The sequence below is a fragment of the Dipodomys spectabilis genome, unplaced genomic scaffold, assembly GCF_019054845.1.
Source record: "Dipodomys spectabilis isolate Male_0828 unplaced genomic scaffold, ASM1905484v1 ptg000297l, whole genome shotgun sequence".
NCBI lineage: Eukaryota > Metazoa > Chordata > Mammalia > Rodentia > Heteromyidae > Dipodomys > Dipodomys spectabilis.
The window spans coordinates 2,947,560-2,966,182 of NW_024870974.1; the positions used below are offsets into that span (position 1 = coordinate 2,947,560).

Genomic DNA, 18,623 nt, shown 5'->3' on the forward strand with positions numbered 1-18,623 from the left:
GTAACACTAGGTGAATTAAATTCATTCCTGAACGACTCTGTGCAATGCGTCCCAATGCTCCTGCTGCACAGCTAGAACAGGGAGGCTCTTGGAAATGATCTGCCTCAAGCCTGACTGCAGCATGCATGGAAAGCTGAAGACCTTCCCAAGTCCAGAGGCAAGAGGCAGGGCTGGAGGCCCTGGCTGCTGACTGCCCTCTACGTCCTGCTATCCTTCACTCACACAGAGGACAGCAGGCCTTTCTCTGCCTCTAGGAAAGAGTAGCTTGCCATCAAGTCCAAGCTGCTTGGCAGGCATGGATAGGCTCCCTTCCCCACCAGTGTTGGATGATCTTGCAGGGCTCCATGCTCACTTGGGAGACTACCTCAGGACCAACACTATCCTCTGTCTTTGTCAGATGATGCTTCAGCCCTTAAGAGCCCTCTGACCTGCAGAGTGACATGTGGGGGGACAAGGCTACAAAGCTCCGGCAGGCTGATGTGGGTGTTGGTCGTTGGTCGCTGCGTGCTGGTGGCTCAGAGGGAATTTCTTTCTTCTATAACCTCACTCTGCTTGACAAGTCTAAGCAAGAAGTAAAGCCAAATAGGCTCTACACACAGTACCGGTCAAACCTGCCATGTCACGACTGCCAAAGCCAAGCATCAAGCCCAGGAGAAGGTGCCAAGGTGAACAAGTCACAGGAACGTGAGCTTGGTCCCGGGCCTGACACCACTGCTCACTTAGGTGTACCTGCTCTCTGCCACCCTGCCAGGAAGCTCCATGAGGACTCAGGGTTGTTTTAATGCTCCCAAGAGAGTTTCAACTAAACCCAGACAAAGCTGAAAGCAGCAGAATCCCGGAGAAGTCTGCACGCACAGGACATTTTACTTACACCCATTCTGCCCCTTCCATCCAAATGGAAGAAAACACAAAGGGCCCTGACATTCCCACAGACATGGAAGGACATGAGCAGGTATGGAGGCCCCGCTCGCTGCCCCAGTGCGGGCCTGCACTGAGCCCTGAGCAACTCCCCTGTGTCTGCAGAAGGGGCGGAGGAACACAGCTGGAGCCGTGGGAAGCAGACTGGGAGTGGGAGGACAGGGAGGAGGGAAACAGTACTGCCCAGCTGGAAATAACTGAGAGGGGAGGGAAGGGGACGTGGTGAAGCACGTCTTTCCTTCCCGGGGCAGAGTAGGGAGGTGGGGGAAGCAATCTGCAAGGAGGAAAGCTCAAGGCCAAAGAGGGAGGTCTCAGAGAACGTCGGGTCACTCAGGAGTACTTACTCAGCAGCGAACTTGTCCAGCCTCTGGAAGAGCTCCTGCTTCACTTTCAGATTCTCCACAATGGCCTCCACCACCAGATCCGTGCTGTGGACCACAGATGCAGCGTCTGTGCTGATGGATATGCTGCTCATGGTCTTCTCCACAAACTCATCGCTGGCCTAATGCAGAGGACAGGACAGCGGCCATCAGTGGGCCTGCGGGACAGTGGTGTATCTTGCTGCCAGGGCAGAAGGATGGCTGGCTGGACAGACCACCATGCTCAAACATCAGGAAGTCTGGGAGCGCAAGCTGCCTATATTTCTGCTCAGGGACCACAGCATCTCTGTGTTCCAGGTACAAGGACAAGGGTCTGCCTGAATAACTCTAACTGGCTAACAACCACTAAGCTGCCCGTACTGTCAGCGGTGATCTTTCCAGTCCCGATGCAGCTCTGCTTCACTGGCTAAACTGTTCAGGGCACCTGCCCGGCCCACTCTATCTGTTCTAGAGCATCTGTGAAACTATCAATCGCTGGCCCAAGGACAAAAGTGTGGCTCAGCACTTTTTGGCAAGAAGTGGTACTCATTACTGCCTCTAAGAGGAGGCAGAAGAAGAAAGCCGAACTCAGTGGTCATTCATCAAATAACCATAACTTATTATATGCCAGCAACTGATGTCTCAAAAATGAGATGGACACAGCCTCTGTTCTCAAACAGCCTGTAGCCTGTCCTTTCGTACTTCTCTTGGGACCCCATTTCCACAAACACACCTTGGCTGGGCCAGACTCAGGGTGAATGCCTTTAGAGGCTGCCATTCTACTTCAAGGTGGAATTTGTTCACAAGGCACTATAATAGTCAAATCAGTAGAAAGTACCCCAAATCAGCATGGTATGCATGGTATAAATAAACAGCTACATCAGAAAGGTTCACAGAAATGTGAGAAAATGGGTGATTTTAAATTTTTTATCAGTTATGTCGAAAGGTAAAGAAACTAACAGATAAAATTAATTTTATTCAACTCAACCTAAGATACAAGCACTTCAACATGTAATCAATATAAAAAAAAGGCCGTAATGTTTTATATGCTTTTCCCCTATTAAAATCTAGTATGTCATTTGCACTTCGAGCTCATCTCTGTCCACAGCAGTCATTTTTGGAGTGCTTAGGGCTACCTGTGGCTAGCGGGCACAGCATTGGTTAACACATGCTAGATACATGATACATAGAGCATGCCAACTAAGCAAGTTGGAATTGACACCCAGTATGCTAGTGTTCACAACAGCTAAAAGGTAAAAATAACCCAATTCCACTAACCAATTAATGGATAAGCAAAATACTATATATATATATATATATATATATATATATATAGTGTGTGTGTGTGTGAACATGCAATAGAGTATTATTTAGTCATAAAAAGGGATGAAATTGTGACAGACTAGAAGTGGGATGAATTCTAGTATGCTAAATGAAAAACAGCCAGAGAGAAAAGCATAATCATGTATGATTACACTTACACACAATGCCTGGAATAAGGAAGTTGATAGACCTGAGATCCCAGGGGACTGGGGGTGTGGTATAGGAAATCAGTGCTACATGGAAATGTTTGAAAACATGCAACAGGATCAGAAACACAGTGGAGATCTGTTAGTACCACTGAGGTGTGTATTCACAGGGCTCCAAATGGCAGACTCTACGTGTTGTATGTTTTATCATAATAAAATAATCTATGAAAGCAACCACACACAACGAAGTAAAAACAACAAATGCCCTATATACACTCTTTTTTGCTTGCATATGGAGGGATATTCCATTCAAGCCTCAAGGATGTCAATCATACGAAATATTAGTAAGGTGACCAAGGCAGTAAGAGTTTAACTGGGTAACATGTACAGTATTTCTAATTAAATGGGATCTGCCAATGAAAGTTTGCTGGAAACAGCAGGTTCCTATGAGAGCCAGCAAGCCAGGGTTCCTGCTCACTACATGGTCTTCCAGTCTAGGACTTGTCCTATGCTTCTTCTCCAGTTTATCCTAAACAGTTAGAAGTTTCAATAGAAACACAATCTTTATTATGTTATTCTGTTTTTACCTTGCACGAACAAAAAGTATCTTCTTTCTTCTTCTCTTCTTCTTTTGGTCAAAGCAATGGTCTTCAGTCCTAAATTCTCAGTGTTCTTCTAGAATGAGATCAGGGCCTGCAGATACTTCCTCTTCAACCTCCAACCCAACCTTCCTTCTGTTTCCTAATCAGCTCCCCAAACATTTAGCGACGTATTATTTTGGTTTAAAATCATGAGAAAGTGAGTTTTATACTGACACAGATCTCACACACACACACACACACACACACACACATGTGCACACACAGAGTAAGCTAAAACTAAAAACTGTTCAAAAATGTGAAGCGGTCAGAAACTGATCTTAGGGGCATCAATAATAAGAAATTACCTTAAGGTTTTCTGCAAACTTCTTCTTTGCCACCTTCCTCAGGCTGTTCTCAATTCCCTTTTTGGATTTTTCCAGGATGTCCTCTGTTTGGTCCACCAACACAACTGTGTGGCCAGTTGCTGCTGCAACCTAAAGCCAAAAAAAAAAAAAGATTAAATTTTTTTTTTTTTTTGGCTAGGCACTGGTGGCTCATGCCTGTAATCCTAGCTACTCAGGAGGCTGAGATCTGAGGATCCAGTTCAAAGCCATCCTGGGTAGCACAGTCTGTGAGACTCTTATGTCCAATTAACCACCAGAAAATGGGAAGTGCCGCTGTGGCTCAAGTGGTGGAGTGCTTGCCTTGAGCTGAAGAGCGCAGGGGCAGCGCCCAGGCCCAGAGTTCAAGTCCTATGACTGACAAAAAAAAAATAGAAAGCATAAAAAAATTTACATTCCACATAAATTCTATCACCATTTTACTCAAAACAGCCTGTGAGCTGAGAGCAGGTAACTCAGGCCTATAGTCCTTGCTACTCAGTAGGCTGACATCTGAGGATAACAGGTCAAAGTCAGCCCAAGCAAGAAAGTCTGTGAAGCTCCTATCTCCAATTAACCACACACACACACACACACACACACACACACACACACACACACACACACACACAAAGTGAGAAGTGGAGTTGTGGTTCAAGTAGTAGACTGCCAACCTAGAGTGAAAAGGTGAAGGGCCAGCTCCCAGATGCTGAGTGCAAGCCCCAAAACAAAAACAAAAGCAAATATGGCACACGCGCATAAGAAGAAACATCTTGCCAGCTACAGCCCTCTGTGCAGTGAGTCTAGACCACCTTGCCACCTGGCTCCTCAGAGCAGAGCCCCCGCAGCTCACCCCTGCAGCACACCCCTGCAGAGCACCCTCAGCCTGTCTTTTCTGCACTCTTCAGTCAAAAGCAGGAGAGATTTTAAATTCTTATAAAGATGGCCAAAAAAATAAAACCAACAAATTCTCAACTTGTCTCCTTACTCCAAGAAAAGTCAAGACTTCAGCCACCAACCAAGTAGGCCAGGAATGAATTCCCTTTCCTCCTGTGCCAAGGCATAGGGTTGTTTACTGAAGTTGCCCAAATTCACTTACAATCATCTTGGTTTAGCCACAGTCAGTGACAAGTTTCACTGTTTCACCACAGTTGATAAGAGCTTTGGCAAGAATGTGGCTACAAACAGGCCAGCAGGTCACTTTACAAACTGTAAGTGAACCAGTTCAAGCCAGAAGCAAAAGGCACCCATGACCTACTGCAAACCTGATGGGAGAGGCCAGCGCCACTGAGCGGCCCCCAAGGATCCAGAAGACCTCTGCAGATCCACTGGGCTGCAGCCTCTCGGCAGAGGCCACATGGAAAAGGGCAGGTTGGCTGGAGTAGCGTGTCCACAGAGAGGAGATGGAAGTAAGTACTAGTCCCAAGTCACTGTCACTGTGTGAGATTTTAAAGCCAGGTGACTAAAACTGAATGCAGAAAATCACAAGGAAAACAGAAACAAAAGACCAAACTGTAAACGCAAAGATGTTTACATCCCAAAGCAAGATTTCCAAGGGACACCTCTGAAAATGCTAAGACAAGCTTAAGGCGCCAGTTAGTGACCACTGCACCTGGCTTCTCCTATATGATGGGCATGAGTCTGCGCCCCTGGGCCTGTGGGTGGCACCAGCATCCCAAAGCTGACAGCGGTCTGGGAACCAGGGAAAGGAAAAGCTGCCAGGCCTCAAGGACTGACGGGAGCGGTGCAACAAGGGCAGCGTGGGAGGAGCCATCTTGATAAAAGGACAGATAACTTGCCTTGCTGCAGGGGGGTGCCACCCAGAAGAGCGACGTGCCCAAGGAAAACACCGGTCAATCCAGTGGCAACAGACAGAGGCCCCGAGAGCCAAGACAAATGTGATCCGGCAATTCAGGAAATTCAGAGTAATGGATCTGAAAACTTTAGAAGAGACAACCTGGCAGGCTCAAGTCAGCTACCCCTAGGAGGCCTGCCCTGCAAGGGTGGCCATGATTCTCACCTTTCGACCTTGAGATTCCACAGAGCTCTTACCCTTCCTGGAGCAGTACAATTCATACAGCTTGCTAGGGCCTAAATATTCCGTACAAATGTAGCTCTCTGCTGAATGCTTGCTGTGCTGAGAGTGTGGAACTGTGGTCCACTACCATCCTCAGTAAAAACCCTGGACACTGAGCCACCGTTTTACATGTGCGGTTGCAACCTGCTGTGGGGATCTGAGCAGGTCCTGTGTGACAGACAGCCTGATGTCCTGCCCACCTGCACTTCACTGCCGGCCCTTCCTCTTGCTGCCTTTGCCTTGCGACAGGTAAATTCCATCAGAATACAACTGGAGGAGAGACACTAAACTGACCCAGAAAGTAAGAGAATCAATCTGAAATTCCAGGAACCAGCAGGCAGGAGTGAGGGTCGCATGACGGGGTCTGCCACCTTTGGGGCAGGGGTGCTATGAGGACTTCCTGCTCTTGGCTTGGCTCCTCTGCTGGCAGTCTCTGAGGCAATGCACACAAGAGATCTGCCCTTGGTCCTCACTCACTTCTGTTTTAGGTCACTGTGTAAGCAAGCCAAACAGATTTCTGGTCTCTTATCTGCCTACAAGCCAACCCACTGTGTCTGAAGGAGTGCCAACCTTAAGAAAGTGGGCTACAGCACAAATGGAGGGTGAAGGGGAGGTAGTATTTTTAGAAAGCTTTTTCTAAAATTTATTATTATTATTATTATTTTGGGGCTGGTCTTGGGACTTGAATTCAGGACCTGGGTGTTGTCCCTGAGCTTTTCTGCTCAAGGCTAGCACTCTACCACTTGAGCCACAGTGCCATTTTTGGCTTTTTTGGTGGCTAGTTGGAGATAAGAGTCTTGCAGACTTTCTTGAGTGGGCTAGCTTTGCACCACAATCCTAAGATCTCAGCCTCCTGAATAGGCAGGATTATAGGTATGAGCCACTGGCATCTGGCTCTAAATTATTATAATATCGTTTGAAAGTGATCATCACTAAACATTTTGGTTATGTTGCAGAAATGGCAAAATGCTAGCCTCATAATTATATTTTATAAACCTGGAGAGAAGATAAACACCACATAAGGAAGACAGATCACATCTGCACATTTAGAAAAACAGTAAAATCCAGCCAAAAAGAGCATGGCCAGAAAACATGGCCTCAATGCTGACCTTCCACTACTATATCCAAAGTCCTCCGATAAACACAAACAGAAGACACTGCCAACTCAGCCTCTGCCTTTCCCCATCCTGGCATTCACAAGAACACATCAGAGGCGCCACATAAATGCAGGCACTGGCCAAAACACTATTAAATCAAGGCTTCCCAGTCAGCGTGCCAGGAGAGAGAAGTACATGGCACACGATCATGATCATGTTAGAGTGACTGAGTGTATAAAGCATGTTTGTTTTCCTACCTTAATTAGAAGATGCAGTAGGAGCAAGGAAGGGCCAAACCTGACAGAAAAAAAAAAAATCTTTCCAGGAAGTTAGAACAGATCACAGCCTGCTTTGCAAATCTCATCTCTGCCTCACAGGTTAGAAAAAGCTTCATTTCTCAGAGGAACCTGGGCTCACTGTCTCCCCTACCTCTGTCAAATGCCTGGAGGAACTTCTATTGCTGTGACCTACTACATAGCAAGAAAGCCCATTGCTGCATAACTTCAAGTGACTCCACGTTACAACAGCGTTTTTTCCCCCACTTATCTGCAGAAATCAATCCAACATTCACGTCTTGCAATCACTTCCAACAGACAGGCTCCAGAGACAACTGCTTACAGGCAACTTCATGCCTTATTCACCTTTGCAAAGCCCAGGTATCTATAATGCCGTAATGCTGGTGGTGCATTAGCTGCTTCACAGAACATCCACAGGATTAGGTGTGTTGATTCGCCTTTGCTTGCAACCTTGCTTCACAGCGGCATGGTACTTTTCTCCTCTGGCTGGGTCAGCCCAAGAGCTACCATAGGGTAGACTCTTATCCAGCTCTTACACACCCCACTCTCCCTTCCCACACCCCAGGCAATCCAGCAGAGCTGCAGGTCCTCTATTCAGACTGGCTAATTCAGGAAGGCAGTCACAGGCTTTCTGGAGGCTGGCATACTTCTTCCTGAGTTATTCATGTACTTGTGCCTCCTCCCAGGAAAGCCAGTGGAGGTCTCTACCTAATCTCAACTAATAGAAAGAGCTTAAATCTTCAATTGAAAGAAAGCCACGTACAGTAAAAACAAAAGCACTCACTGTCAATCTTCAATCTGCATTTTCCCAAGTCAATTTCTGAAGTAGACAACATCCTTTTTGAAAAAAAAAAAAAAAAAAAAGATGAAATGGGATTAGAGAGGGTGTGTCACTTGCCCAAGAACACTCAGACCCTTGGCCAGGCACCAGTGGCTCAAGCCTGTAATCCTAGCTACTCAGGAGGCTGAGATCTGAGGATGGAGGTTCAAAGTCAGCCAGGGCAGGAAAGCCCACGAAATTATCTCCAATAAACCACCAGAAAACTAGTAAGTGGCGCTGCAGCTCAAGTGGTAGAGCGCTACCCTTGAGCTGAAGAGCTAAGGGACAGTGCCCAGGCCCAGAGTTCAAGCCCCACAACCGACGAAAAAATTAAAAATTAAAAAAAATTAAAAAATATATATATATACTTTAACAGTCCCTACAAAACTGTGTTAGTGTTCCATTTTGTTGATGAATCGAGAGAAACTGAGGCTTAGAGAGGTTAAAATTGTATGTCTATGCACATAGCTAGTACATGATACACAAACACACACCACCAGTAAGTCATCTTTTAACTTCAAGTCACAGTCATGCTAATTACAAAAACTGCTCAACAAAACAGAGCAGCTATCTACACAAATGAGTTTCTGTATCAGTGTTATAGACACAAAAGCAATCCAAGGGGCTGGGAAGGTGGCTCAGTGGTAGAGTGCTTGCCTTGCATGCCTGAGGCCCTGGGTTTGATTCCTCAGTACCACATAAGAAAAAAGCCGGAAGTGGCGCGGTGGCTCAAGTGGTAGAGCGCTATCCTTGAGCTGAAGAGCTGAGGGACAGCGCCCAGGCACAGAGTTCAGGCCCCACGACCGGACCCCAAAAAAACAAAAAACAAAAACAAAAAAACAAAAGCAATCCAAGCCACCTTAATTACGCTGTGACTATACAGGGTTCCTGGGCCAGCAGCAGCAGGAAAGTCCCTGGAGAAGTCTGTTAGAAATGTAAACCCTTAGCCTGTACCACAGACCCAGCCATGCTCTGCCTGGGTGCAGCCCAGTGAGCCATGGCACAACTCTTGCAAGTGTTCTAAAGCTGGTTGGGAGGGGATGACCCAGATCTTAGAACTGCATTCCCATCTGACAGCAGATAAAAATCATTTTGGGAGATGGTTAATGACAAAAAGCCAGGCCTCGCCTGCACAGATTTGGAATAATTTCATCTGAATGGTGCCTAGGTCACTGGCATTTTGGTAAACACCCACGAATGATTCTGGGGCAGCCACTATGTCAAGCACTGAGCTCCAATACCCTGATGGCCCGATCTTCGATCCTCAGTATTCCCTCCAACCACACGAGCCTCCCCTGGGGTACGGACAACCTCCTCTACTAGGAGAGGCCAGTAAATCTCTCCTTGAACCAGGGTTATGTCAATGTCTTCAGACTGCTCTCTGCCCATGGAAAAGTTCCATTCCTTATTCCAAAAATACTATCCCAAAGACTCTTGCCCCAAGTTTCCCAAACAAAGGTCAGCCCTATAAGCCCTCTCTTCCAGGGACTGGAGAACAGCCAGACCCTGCGCTGCCTCGCATGAATAGAAGGAATGCAAGGCCCCGTGTGTTAGCCCAGTAATGCTCCTGCCCCTTCTACCCTTGACCCCTGGCCACACTTGTGTCTACCATGCCTCCTACTGATTCCTGTGTGTCTGCTTCTTCTGACTACTCTCCACCACCCTTGAGCTAGGGCCCACACTTTTCTTCACCATAGGCCTTTATGATGGAGAAAAAATCCAGAATCTCCTGGAGAAGAAATCCTTTGAAAGACACCACAACCAACTGAAACCAGGGTCCACAGAGGCTGGTCGCTGTAATGCCAGCTCTCAAAAGAACTTTCCCTGCGCCAGATGTTGGGCCTGCTGAACCCTATTCACTTCAGTTAACCAGTGCTCCAAGTTCAAATGCTAATTTTAACCAAGTGTCATTTTACAGATCTATAGTCTCTTGGAAGTGAGATGATTACAATATTAAAATCTGAATGAAACAAGTATATGATTGTTCTTGATATCTGGAACATGAAAAGTCATCTAACAGCCTCACCTTTTTGCCAATAACTAATAATTCATCCAAAGAGAAGACCCAGGCAACACACATCTATAGTATAAATACTGTGGTGACCATCACAATGCTCAGTTCTTTGCTATGTGGGGTGCTGGTAGCTCATGTCTATAACCCTAGCTACTCAGGAGTCTGAGATGTGAGGATCACAGTTCAAAGTTAGCCCAAGTAGACAAATCCATGAGACTCTTACCTCCAATAAACCAATAAAAACCCAGAAGTAGAGCTGTGGCTCAAGTGGTACAGCTCCAGCCTTGAGCAAAAAAGCTAAGGGACAAGCACCCAGGCCCTGGGTTCAAGACTCAATACCAACACACAGATAAACACACATACACACAGCAAAAGTTCTTTTTTTTTCCGGTCCTGGTGCTTGAACTCATTACCTAGGCCTTGTCCCTGAGCATCTCTGTGCTCAAGGCTAGTGCTCTACCACTTGAGCCATAGTATCACTTCCAGCCTTTTCTGTTTATATGGTACTGAGGAATCGAACCCAGGGCTTTCATGCATGCTAGGCAAGCACTCTACCACTAAGCCACATTCCTAGCTCCAACAGTTCTTAGAACAGCATTAACAAATGTCTGTAACTGTTTCATTCTCCCATCACTAGCATTGTTCAAACTATGGCAAAATGTACTTGGAAGAGGCATTGTGATTCCACCTGGCACAAATAATATGAATATAAACATACGTAGGGCATTGATGTTTCAGATCTCACTAGTAATAAAAACAATCATATCACCCATAATATCCTTTCATTAATCTTAGGATCAACAATGAAAACACAAAGTTAAAAATGATTATAGAATTTCCAGATCCCCTCAAATAAGCTTAAAGCCCTTAGTCTGCAAAACAATTTGGTGTCGCTTAACCTGTATGGTAACCAGGAGATCAAATGTCAAAAAAGTAGGGGTACATGGTAATGTACACTATTATCAAATAAACCTTTATGGTGAATAATATAGTATTGACACTTGGTTCTATATTCCCCTTTCTAGAATATACCAATATCCTAAATGCTAATTTAGGGGCATATTGCTTCCTTAGCATTCCTCCTAAATGGACTTCCAGCCTCTAAGTCCATTTCTCTCCCAACCCGCAAGAGGTTTGTATTTGTGAAAGTACAACTTAAGACATGCTCTCCAGTCTCCCTTCCTTCCTCTACCAGGCCCAGGTTTCAAAGTATAAAACTTGGATGGGTACCAGTGGCTCATGCCTATCAGGGTTCCAAGCCAGTGAGGCAGGGAAGTTTTTGAGACTCTAATCTCTACACACAGACACACACAGAGACACACACAGACACACACACACACACACAAGACAGACAGACAGACAGACAGACACACACACACACACACACACACACACACACATGCCAGAAGTGGAGCTATGGCTTAGTGGTAGGGTATGAGCCTTGAGTGAAAAAGCTAAAGAACAATGTCCAGGCACTGGCACATACAGAAAAACAAGACATCCCATTCGAGTTGTTCAGCAGTTTCCTTTACACATCTCTTTTCCTTTACTTCTTGCAAGAATTATCCCCACTTACTGGTGAGGTCAACTTTCCTATGATAGATATGATGGCTTATTGTCATGGGTCCTCTCCAATAACCCGAGACTTTAATGATTCTTTATTTGCAGTTTTCAATTACATACCGGTTTAAAACTACGAACAGAACAAGAAGTGCTATAGTTTTTTGGCAACCAAGCAGTCTGACAGTAGAGAGCTATTTAACAGTTTCAGTAAGAACAATGAAGAAGTTATCAGAAAATACTTTCTATCAAATGATCAAAAGTCATAGATAAGCCGGGTGCTGGTAGCTCATGCCTATAATCCTAGCTACTCAGGAGACTGAGATCTGAGATTCATAGCTCAAAGCCAGCTTGGGCAGGAAAGTCCACGAGACTCTTATCTCCAATTAACCACTAGAAAACAAGAAATGGAGCTCTGGCTCAAAGTGGTAGAGGACTAGCCTTGAGCTAAAGAGCTCAGGGATGCTCCTAGTCTCTGAGTTCCAGCCCCACAACTGACCAAAAAAAGTCATAGATGAAAAAACTTGGCTTCCTGGTAGTGAGTGCTTCTGCTTCTGAGACCCATCCCAACGGATGTGCCCCTAGAAATAGAGAACTACCATCTAGGGTATAATACAGTTCAGGGTGCAGCTTTACAGTAATCCCTTATTGATTATTGCCTGCTACTAAGTCACTCAACACCTGCCCTGTACCAGTCCAAGCCCTGCGATAAAATGGTAAAACAAACAAATCTGCTCTCAGAAAGCCTTTATTTCTCATAAAGTATCCCATCTTATCCTCATAACTGCCTCTGAGAGGAGGTGCACTATCTCACTGAAAGTTGAGCATGAGAGTGAGCCTTGAAGCTGGTGCTACCTGCTCACGTGCTGTTCCTGACTCCAAGCAAAGGATAAGAGGGCAGCTATCCGAATAACACTTCAGCTGGACAAGAGCCAGCCTCTAGTGCCTATGTGCCAACTAGGAGCTGGAAATCTTTCCTTAGTCTCTGCTAGCTGTCTCCTTAGCTGTGAAACTGGAATAGCAGGATTGTTGAGGTACTTGAATGAATTAGTATGTCAGATACCAACACCGGTGCCTGGCATATGGTGATAGCTTAATGTGTGTATTTTAGAGCGCCTCTTCCGCCTATTGCAAGAGCCTGAGGTCTGTTATTAGCCACAGATATAGCCTCTTAAACAAGGCTTTAAACTATGTGCATCCACTTATACCCACATTTCTTCTTGGAGACTAATTTTTTTTACTACTTTAAAATAATAACTTTTTGTAAGAAGGTTAAATGTATCAAACTCTCAATCCATAAACAAAAACCATACATGGAAGGAGGAGGTAACAATGCTCACTATGTAATGTGCTTATTACCCTAGTCATGTAACTATAACCCCTCTGTACAGCATTTTTACAATAAAAACAAAACAGGGGCTGGGAAGGTGGCTCAGTGGTAGAGCGCTTGCCTTGCAATGCATGAGGCCCTGGGTTCGATTCCCCAGCACCACATAAGCAAAAAGAAAAAAGTCAGAAGTGGCGCTGTGGCTCAAGTGGTAGAGCGCTGTGGCTCAAGTGGTAGAGCGCTAGCCTTGAGCTGAAGAGCTGAGGGACAGCGCCCAGGCCCAGAGTTCAGGCCCCACAACCGGACCCAAAACAAAACAAAACAAAACAAAAACCATACATGGCAGCATTATCAATTAAAGATAACCAAACATAAAGATGCAGTAACAATCATAACTGCATAAAACTGTCATGTATAGTGCACTACTGTATAAGCATTTCATAGCATCCTAACGTTATTGTGGGGCAAGCATCTGCTAAAATAATCAGAGTACTGATCATCTCTGCATGACCACTGTGTTTCAGCAGCACACCAAGTATTGAGCACTATGAAATTCTCTCTCTCTCTCTCTCTCTCTCTCTCTCTCTCTCACACACACACACACACACACACAAGTTATTCACAGTTTCAACTGTGCAGAGATCAGAGCCCCAAGCCCCACTTGGCTTAGGATTAACTGTATTTTATTCTGCTTCAGCTTATAGCTTCTGATCACAAGATTGGTTCCCTTCCTTCTTTTCAAGTTTTTCCTCCTGTGTTCTTCCACTTTTTAGACAGGCTAGGCTCTTACTTGCTTAACCACCAAAGCAAGCCCTTCCATTATTGTGTGGCACAGTGGTATTTGAGGAATAAGTTCTAGAACTAGACTTTCTAGATGTAAACTCTCACTGCTGTATTTTAATCCCCTCCAAAGTCAGGAGTTGACAAGGTGGCTGTATTGGGAGGTAGGGACTTTAAGTGAGGAGTAGGCTGTGAATGGGATCAGGTGCCTTTATAAAAGCAGAGTCTATCCAGCTTATTCTGCCACTTGTCTGTCTATGAGAAGTGTGTCTTCCCCTCTCAAGAACACAGCAAGAAGGTCCCCATTAGACACCAAACTCCAGCATCATGATCTTGGACTTCTCCAACTCTGGAGGTATGAGAAAATGTGTCCATTCTTCAACAAGTACCTGTCTTAGGCATTTTGTTACAGCTGCACAAAGCCAACTAAGACACCAGCTTACCACTTCCAGTGTAATTTGGGGCAAATTTGCTGCCTCTGTACGATCTGTTGTCTGAGGATACAACTTAATGATTGGGGCCATGGATGTAGTCCAGTGGTAAAACATGTTGGGATAAGCATGGCTGTGTTCGACAGCCAGCATCAAAGGGGAAAAAAAAATTTTTTTTTAAAGTTGTGGGGCTTGAACTCTGGGGCTGGGTGCTGTCCCTCAGCTCCTCAGCTAACGGTGAGTGCTCTACCACTTGAGTCGCAGTACCACCTCCCTTTTTTCTGGGGGTTTATTGGATTTCAGGGTCTCATGGACTTTCCTGCCTGGGCTGGCTTTGAACCGAGATCCTCAGATCTCAGCCTCCTGAGTAGCTAGGATTACAGGCATGAGCCACTGGCACCAGGCCAGGAAATTTTTTTTTAATTTACTTTACTATTATTATAGAGGTGATATGCAGAGGGATTACATTTACATGAGTCAGGTAATGAGTACATTTCCTTTCACTCAGTGTCATCTGTTCCCTATTCTCTCCCACTTCCTCCCTCCTATCCAAAGGAAAATCTTTTAATGGAGATATTAATGTGTTTAAAGTGCTTAGACCAAAGCTGGATACATGGAGAGTACACCCAGCCTGTCTGCTACCACTCTATTCACTACTACTTCTGGAGCTTCCATTTTCTCCTGAGCTGAATCAGTTCCTCAGCCCTAATAATGTGGCTTCTGTCTTTGCACTGCTACAACAAAAATACCACAGACTGGATACTTGATAAACAGTACAACTTTATTCCTCACAAATCTGGGGCTAGAAATCCAAGATCAAGATGCCTGCCAGTATGCTGTCTGGGGAGGCCACTTTCTGCTTCCAAGATGGGGTTTTGTTGATACACTCCTCTGGAGGGCACACAACTGTGTCCTGCCACAGTGGAAGAGATAAGCCCTGTATAAGATACTACTCAGTTTACAAAGGCAGAGTCCAAATTGCCTAATCAAACGCCCTAGTTCTTAATACTGCTGCACTCAGGAGTAAGTTTTAACATGAAATTTGGAGGAAACAAACATTCAAATCATAATAGCTGTCTATACCAAAATTTCTACGTGACAGTTACTGACCACAGTAGTGTTGGTGTTAGACGGTGGGGACTGGTGCTTGAGCTATAAAGGCAGTGTTTGGGCTATCGGGGCAGGAATGCTTTCATTGCAAAAATGAGTTAATGGGCTAGTCCTTAAAGAACACATTGTTAGAAAGTGAGTTTGGCAGATAGGTGTTAGTGGCTAATGCCTGTAATCCTCAGCTACTCAGGAGACAGATCTTAGGATCAAGGTTCCAAGCCAGCCCTGGGCAGACAAATCCCCAAGAGACTCATCTTCAATTAACCAGCAAAAAAATGCTGGGACTGGAGGTGTGGCTGAAGTGGTAGATTGCCAGCCCCGAGGAGTTCAAGTCTCAGTACTGAAAACCCTCCTACCACTACCTTCCAACCCCCCACGGGCAAGGGGAGGAAAGTGAGTTTGGATTCTTTCTCTGTTCCTATTTTGCATGAGCCTGCTTATCCTTCTACTTTCCATGATGAGTTCAAGTATGACACTTATCAAATCTAGCTGCCCAATCTTGGACATTCCAACCTCCAGAATTATAAGCTAAATAAACCTCCTTTCTCATAAGTTATCCAGGTTCAGGTACTGTTACAGCAAGAGAAGGCACACTAAGACACTGGCCTTAGAAGTTGAAGCCAGCACCCATTCCTTGGCTTCATCTTTTATGTCTGAGCAGCAATGCACATAAGGAAAGGAAAATCCTGCCAATTAAGAGTTGCCATTTCGAAATTGCAATTATTTCTAATGTCTTTTGCATTAAAAATGGACTTTTCTTGATCTCCTCAGCCTCCAAATCAATGTTCCCGTCTTCCCTTTGAGGTTCTACTTTGGTATTTGATATCTCTGGGCTCTATGTCTTTTCTTTCTGAATTTTAACCATTCCCATAATTCCAAACATGTCTGAAACCAGCATATTCTCTCCTGAGCTACAGTTTCTCCTAAAACCAACCCTTCTTGAGCTTCCTTAACAGTGCCACCATTTGCAAGTTATAATCGGCTGAACAATACTTGTTCTTTAACCTCAATCTTGAACTGCTGTCCCAAAGAATCCTGTGAACATCTGTTGTTTTAGAATCTTAAGTGACAATTATTCAAGTGAACCTACTAAGCTCTCCTGTCATGTATTATGATGACCTACACACACTAAGACTTTGAAGGAAAGCAGTCTGCAATGGAAAATATTTTATTTGAAGGCTGTGCCCTCAGCTCCATGTCTTTCCTGGGCCTGATGGAAGGAGGCTCAGCCAAAGAGGAAATATTTTTAGACTAGGTACTTTAGAGCTATAAAAATAGGCCAAGAGAACAGCACGCATGTTAAAAGCCCCCAAGTATACTGGCCAAAAGGCTCAAGTAAGCATGCCAAGCAGCGGCATAGTAGATTTGTGAATTCTTGCAAACATTGCACCAGACTGGAAGCAGAACCTGAGAGGTTACATCAGCTGGTCCAGTGATAGCCTTCCCTCCATCCCTCTTCATAGCTCTGCTGGATGTCCCTTGCTTCCTCCATCATATGCTCTCCCCAAATCCTAAAGTTTGGCGAAGTTTCCTTACATCTGAATTCTGACTTCTTCCCAATCCCACAACAGGAACTGTCCCCTACTTCTCTCACCCAAGCTTCTGTGCCTCTACACCATGCCTAGGTTTGATCCAGAGAGGAAAGTCATCAGCTGCTTCTCTCAGAACTGGTAGTTCTGGGTTTAAAGTGGGCTCTGGTGTGGGATACCTTGAACTCTGCCATCAGCCCGCGCTGTCTTCACTCATCTTCACCATGCTGGTCTTCAACAATCAGAAAAAAATGCTCTCTTGAGTTTTCTAGCCACCACTATCACCTCAGCCAGCTGGTTTGTTCTTCAGAGAGATAATTAGCCAGGCCTCTTACTTAAGCTTAGTTTTTTAGATTTCAAAAAGTATTTCTATAAAGCCAAGAAAATACACTGCCATTCTTAGACTGTAATTCTGTTAAACACACAGGTTTTTTAAAAAATTCAATAGACATTCAGCTTTGGTAATATAGGGGAAATAACTTCTCTCCAAGGCTTCCCACCTCCCACAAATTTTGAAAAATGGAGAACTAAATTTTACAGGCCAATAGTGACAGCCAAGTCTTAGTTATATTTAAGAAACACTGCAAAATGTTGCATGATGGATCCCTTAAGGAGAGACGAGTCGCAAATCTAAACTGCTCATGTGGCAATGTTACAGTGCTGGGAGGTTTCTTTTGTTTGTTTATTTCTAAGTTTTTGCTATGAGGTTCCCGTGAAAATTCAGGGCAACAAGACCTCCAGGAATCATAGGTGAGACAGGGGAGTGGACAGAGGAGATACTGATGGTGAACTAGCCTGCAGAATATTGATGGCTGGAAGAGCAGTAACTGAAGGAAGAAGCTCTGGGGAGATCTAGAGGGGAAAGAAAGTGAACATGATGAGGTAATTGATTTGAGGTGAGTGAATCCAGGATGACCAAGATGGCTGCACAGTATCCACCGAGAGAGGGTAAACAGCCCCTCAAATTGAGTCTAGAGCTGAGGAGAATCTATGGACTTCAGACAGGATGGAGGGTCCTTTGTTTCTCCCTACAAGACAGCAGGTGCCATAGTTGCAGGCAGAACTTTGCTTCTCAGCTTCAGGAATCCCAGGCAGTAGAAGTAGAGAAACCTCAGCTCTGCCTCTGACCTTTGCCCACAAGTACTATCTCTGAGGGAAGGGTTATTATCCGGTCATATTAAACTGCTATGACCAAATAAAATTTTACATTTGTAGAGTGTCTAAGTGCGAGGCTCTGTTCCAAACATCTTATGGGTGTGAACTCATGGCAACACCCCAAATCGAGTTAATGGGGCACTAGTATTAAGTTTCTCAATCATTCCCTAAGTCAATTTGAATGTTCCTAAAATGGTTTGAATGCCCTACCTTTTTGTACCAAATCTCTTCAGAAACATTTCAGAAAATTTAAGTAAATGAAATAATCATTGGATTAGACTGATGGATCTATATAAAGGCAACCAAGATTTACTGAACAGTTACTATTGAACACACAAAGACAACTCTAAGCATAGAGTAGCTCATTTAACTCTTTCAACAGTGAAGTAAGTATGATTATTTCCAGATGGGGACGGGCAGAAAGTGATTAATGACTTGCCCAAGGTTCCTACAACCAGGAGAAGAAAGCTAAGATCTACACTCAGGCAGGAACGACAGAGCCTGGCCTTTCAAGCTCAGACCACCCCACACCAGGAACTACTGCATCATCAGCATAACCCAACATGGGGATGGTGAAGGGCTAGAGAATAGTGTGTGTGCCTAACAGAAAGGAAAGGAAATTAAAACCTCCAGCAAGAAGCAGATACAGGTAAAGCTGGATGGAGAACACGGCAAAGAAAAACCAAAATCAAATGAAAGGGTGATAAAACAGATAACACC

The 18,623-nt window shown here is 44.8% G+C and overlaps 1 protein-coding gene across 1 annotated transcript in view; it reads right to left on the reverse strand.

Annotated features, from left to right (window-relative positions):
- The window catches only part of Hadh (hydroxyacyl-CoA dehydrogenase), a 36,083-nt gene that overhangs the window by 13,779 nt on the left and 3,681 nt on the right, over positions 1-18,623 (reverse strand). Inside the window, exons 2-3 of the mRNA XM_042701759.1 lie at positions 3,693-3,821; positions 1,263-1,420 (exon numbers count right to left, since the gene is read on the reverse strand). Of these exons, the coding sequence (XP_042557693.1) occupies positions 1,263-1,420; positions 3,693-3,821 (287 nt within the window). The remainder of the gene's footprint in view (positions 1-1,262; positions 1,421-3,692; positions 3,822-18,623) is intronic.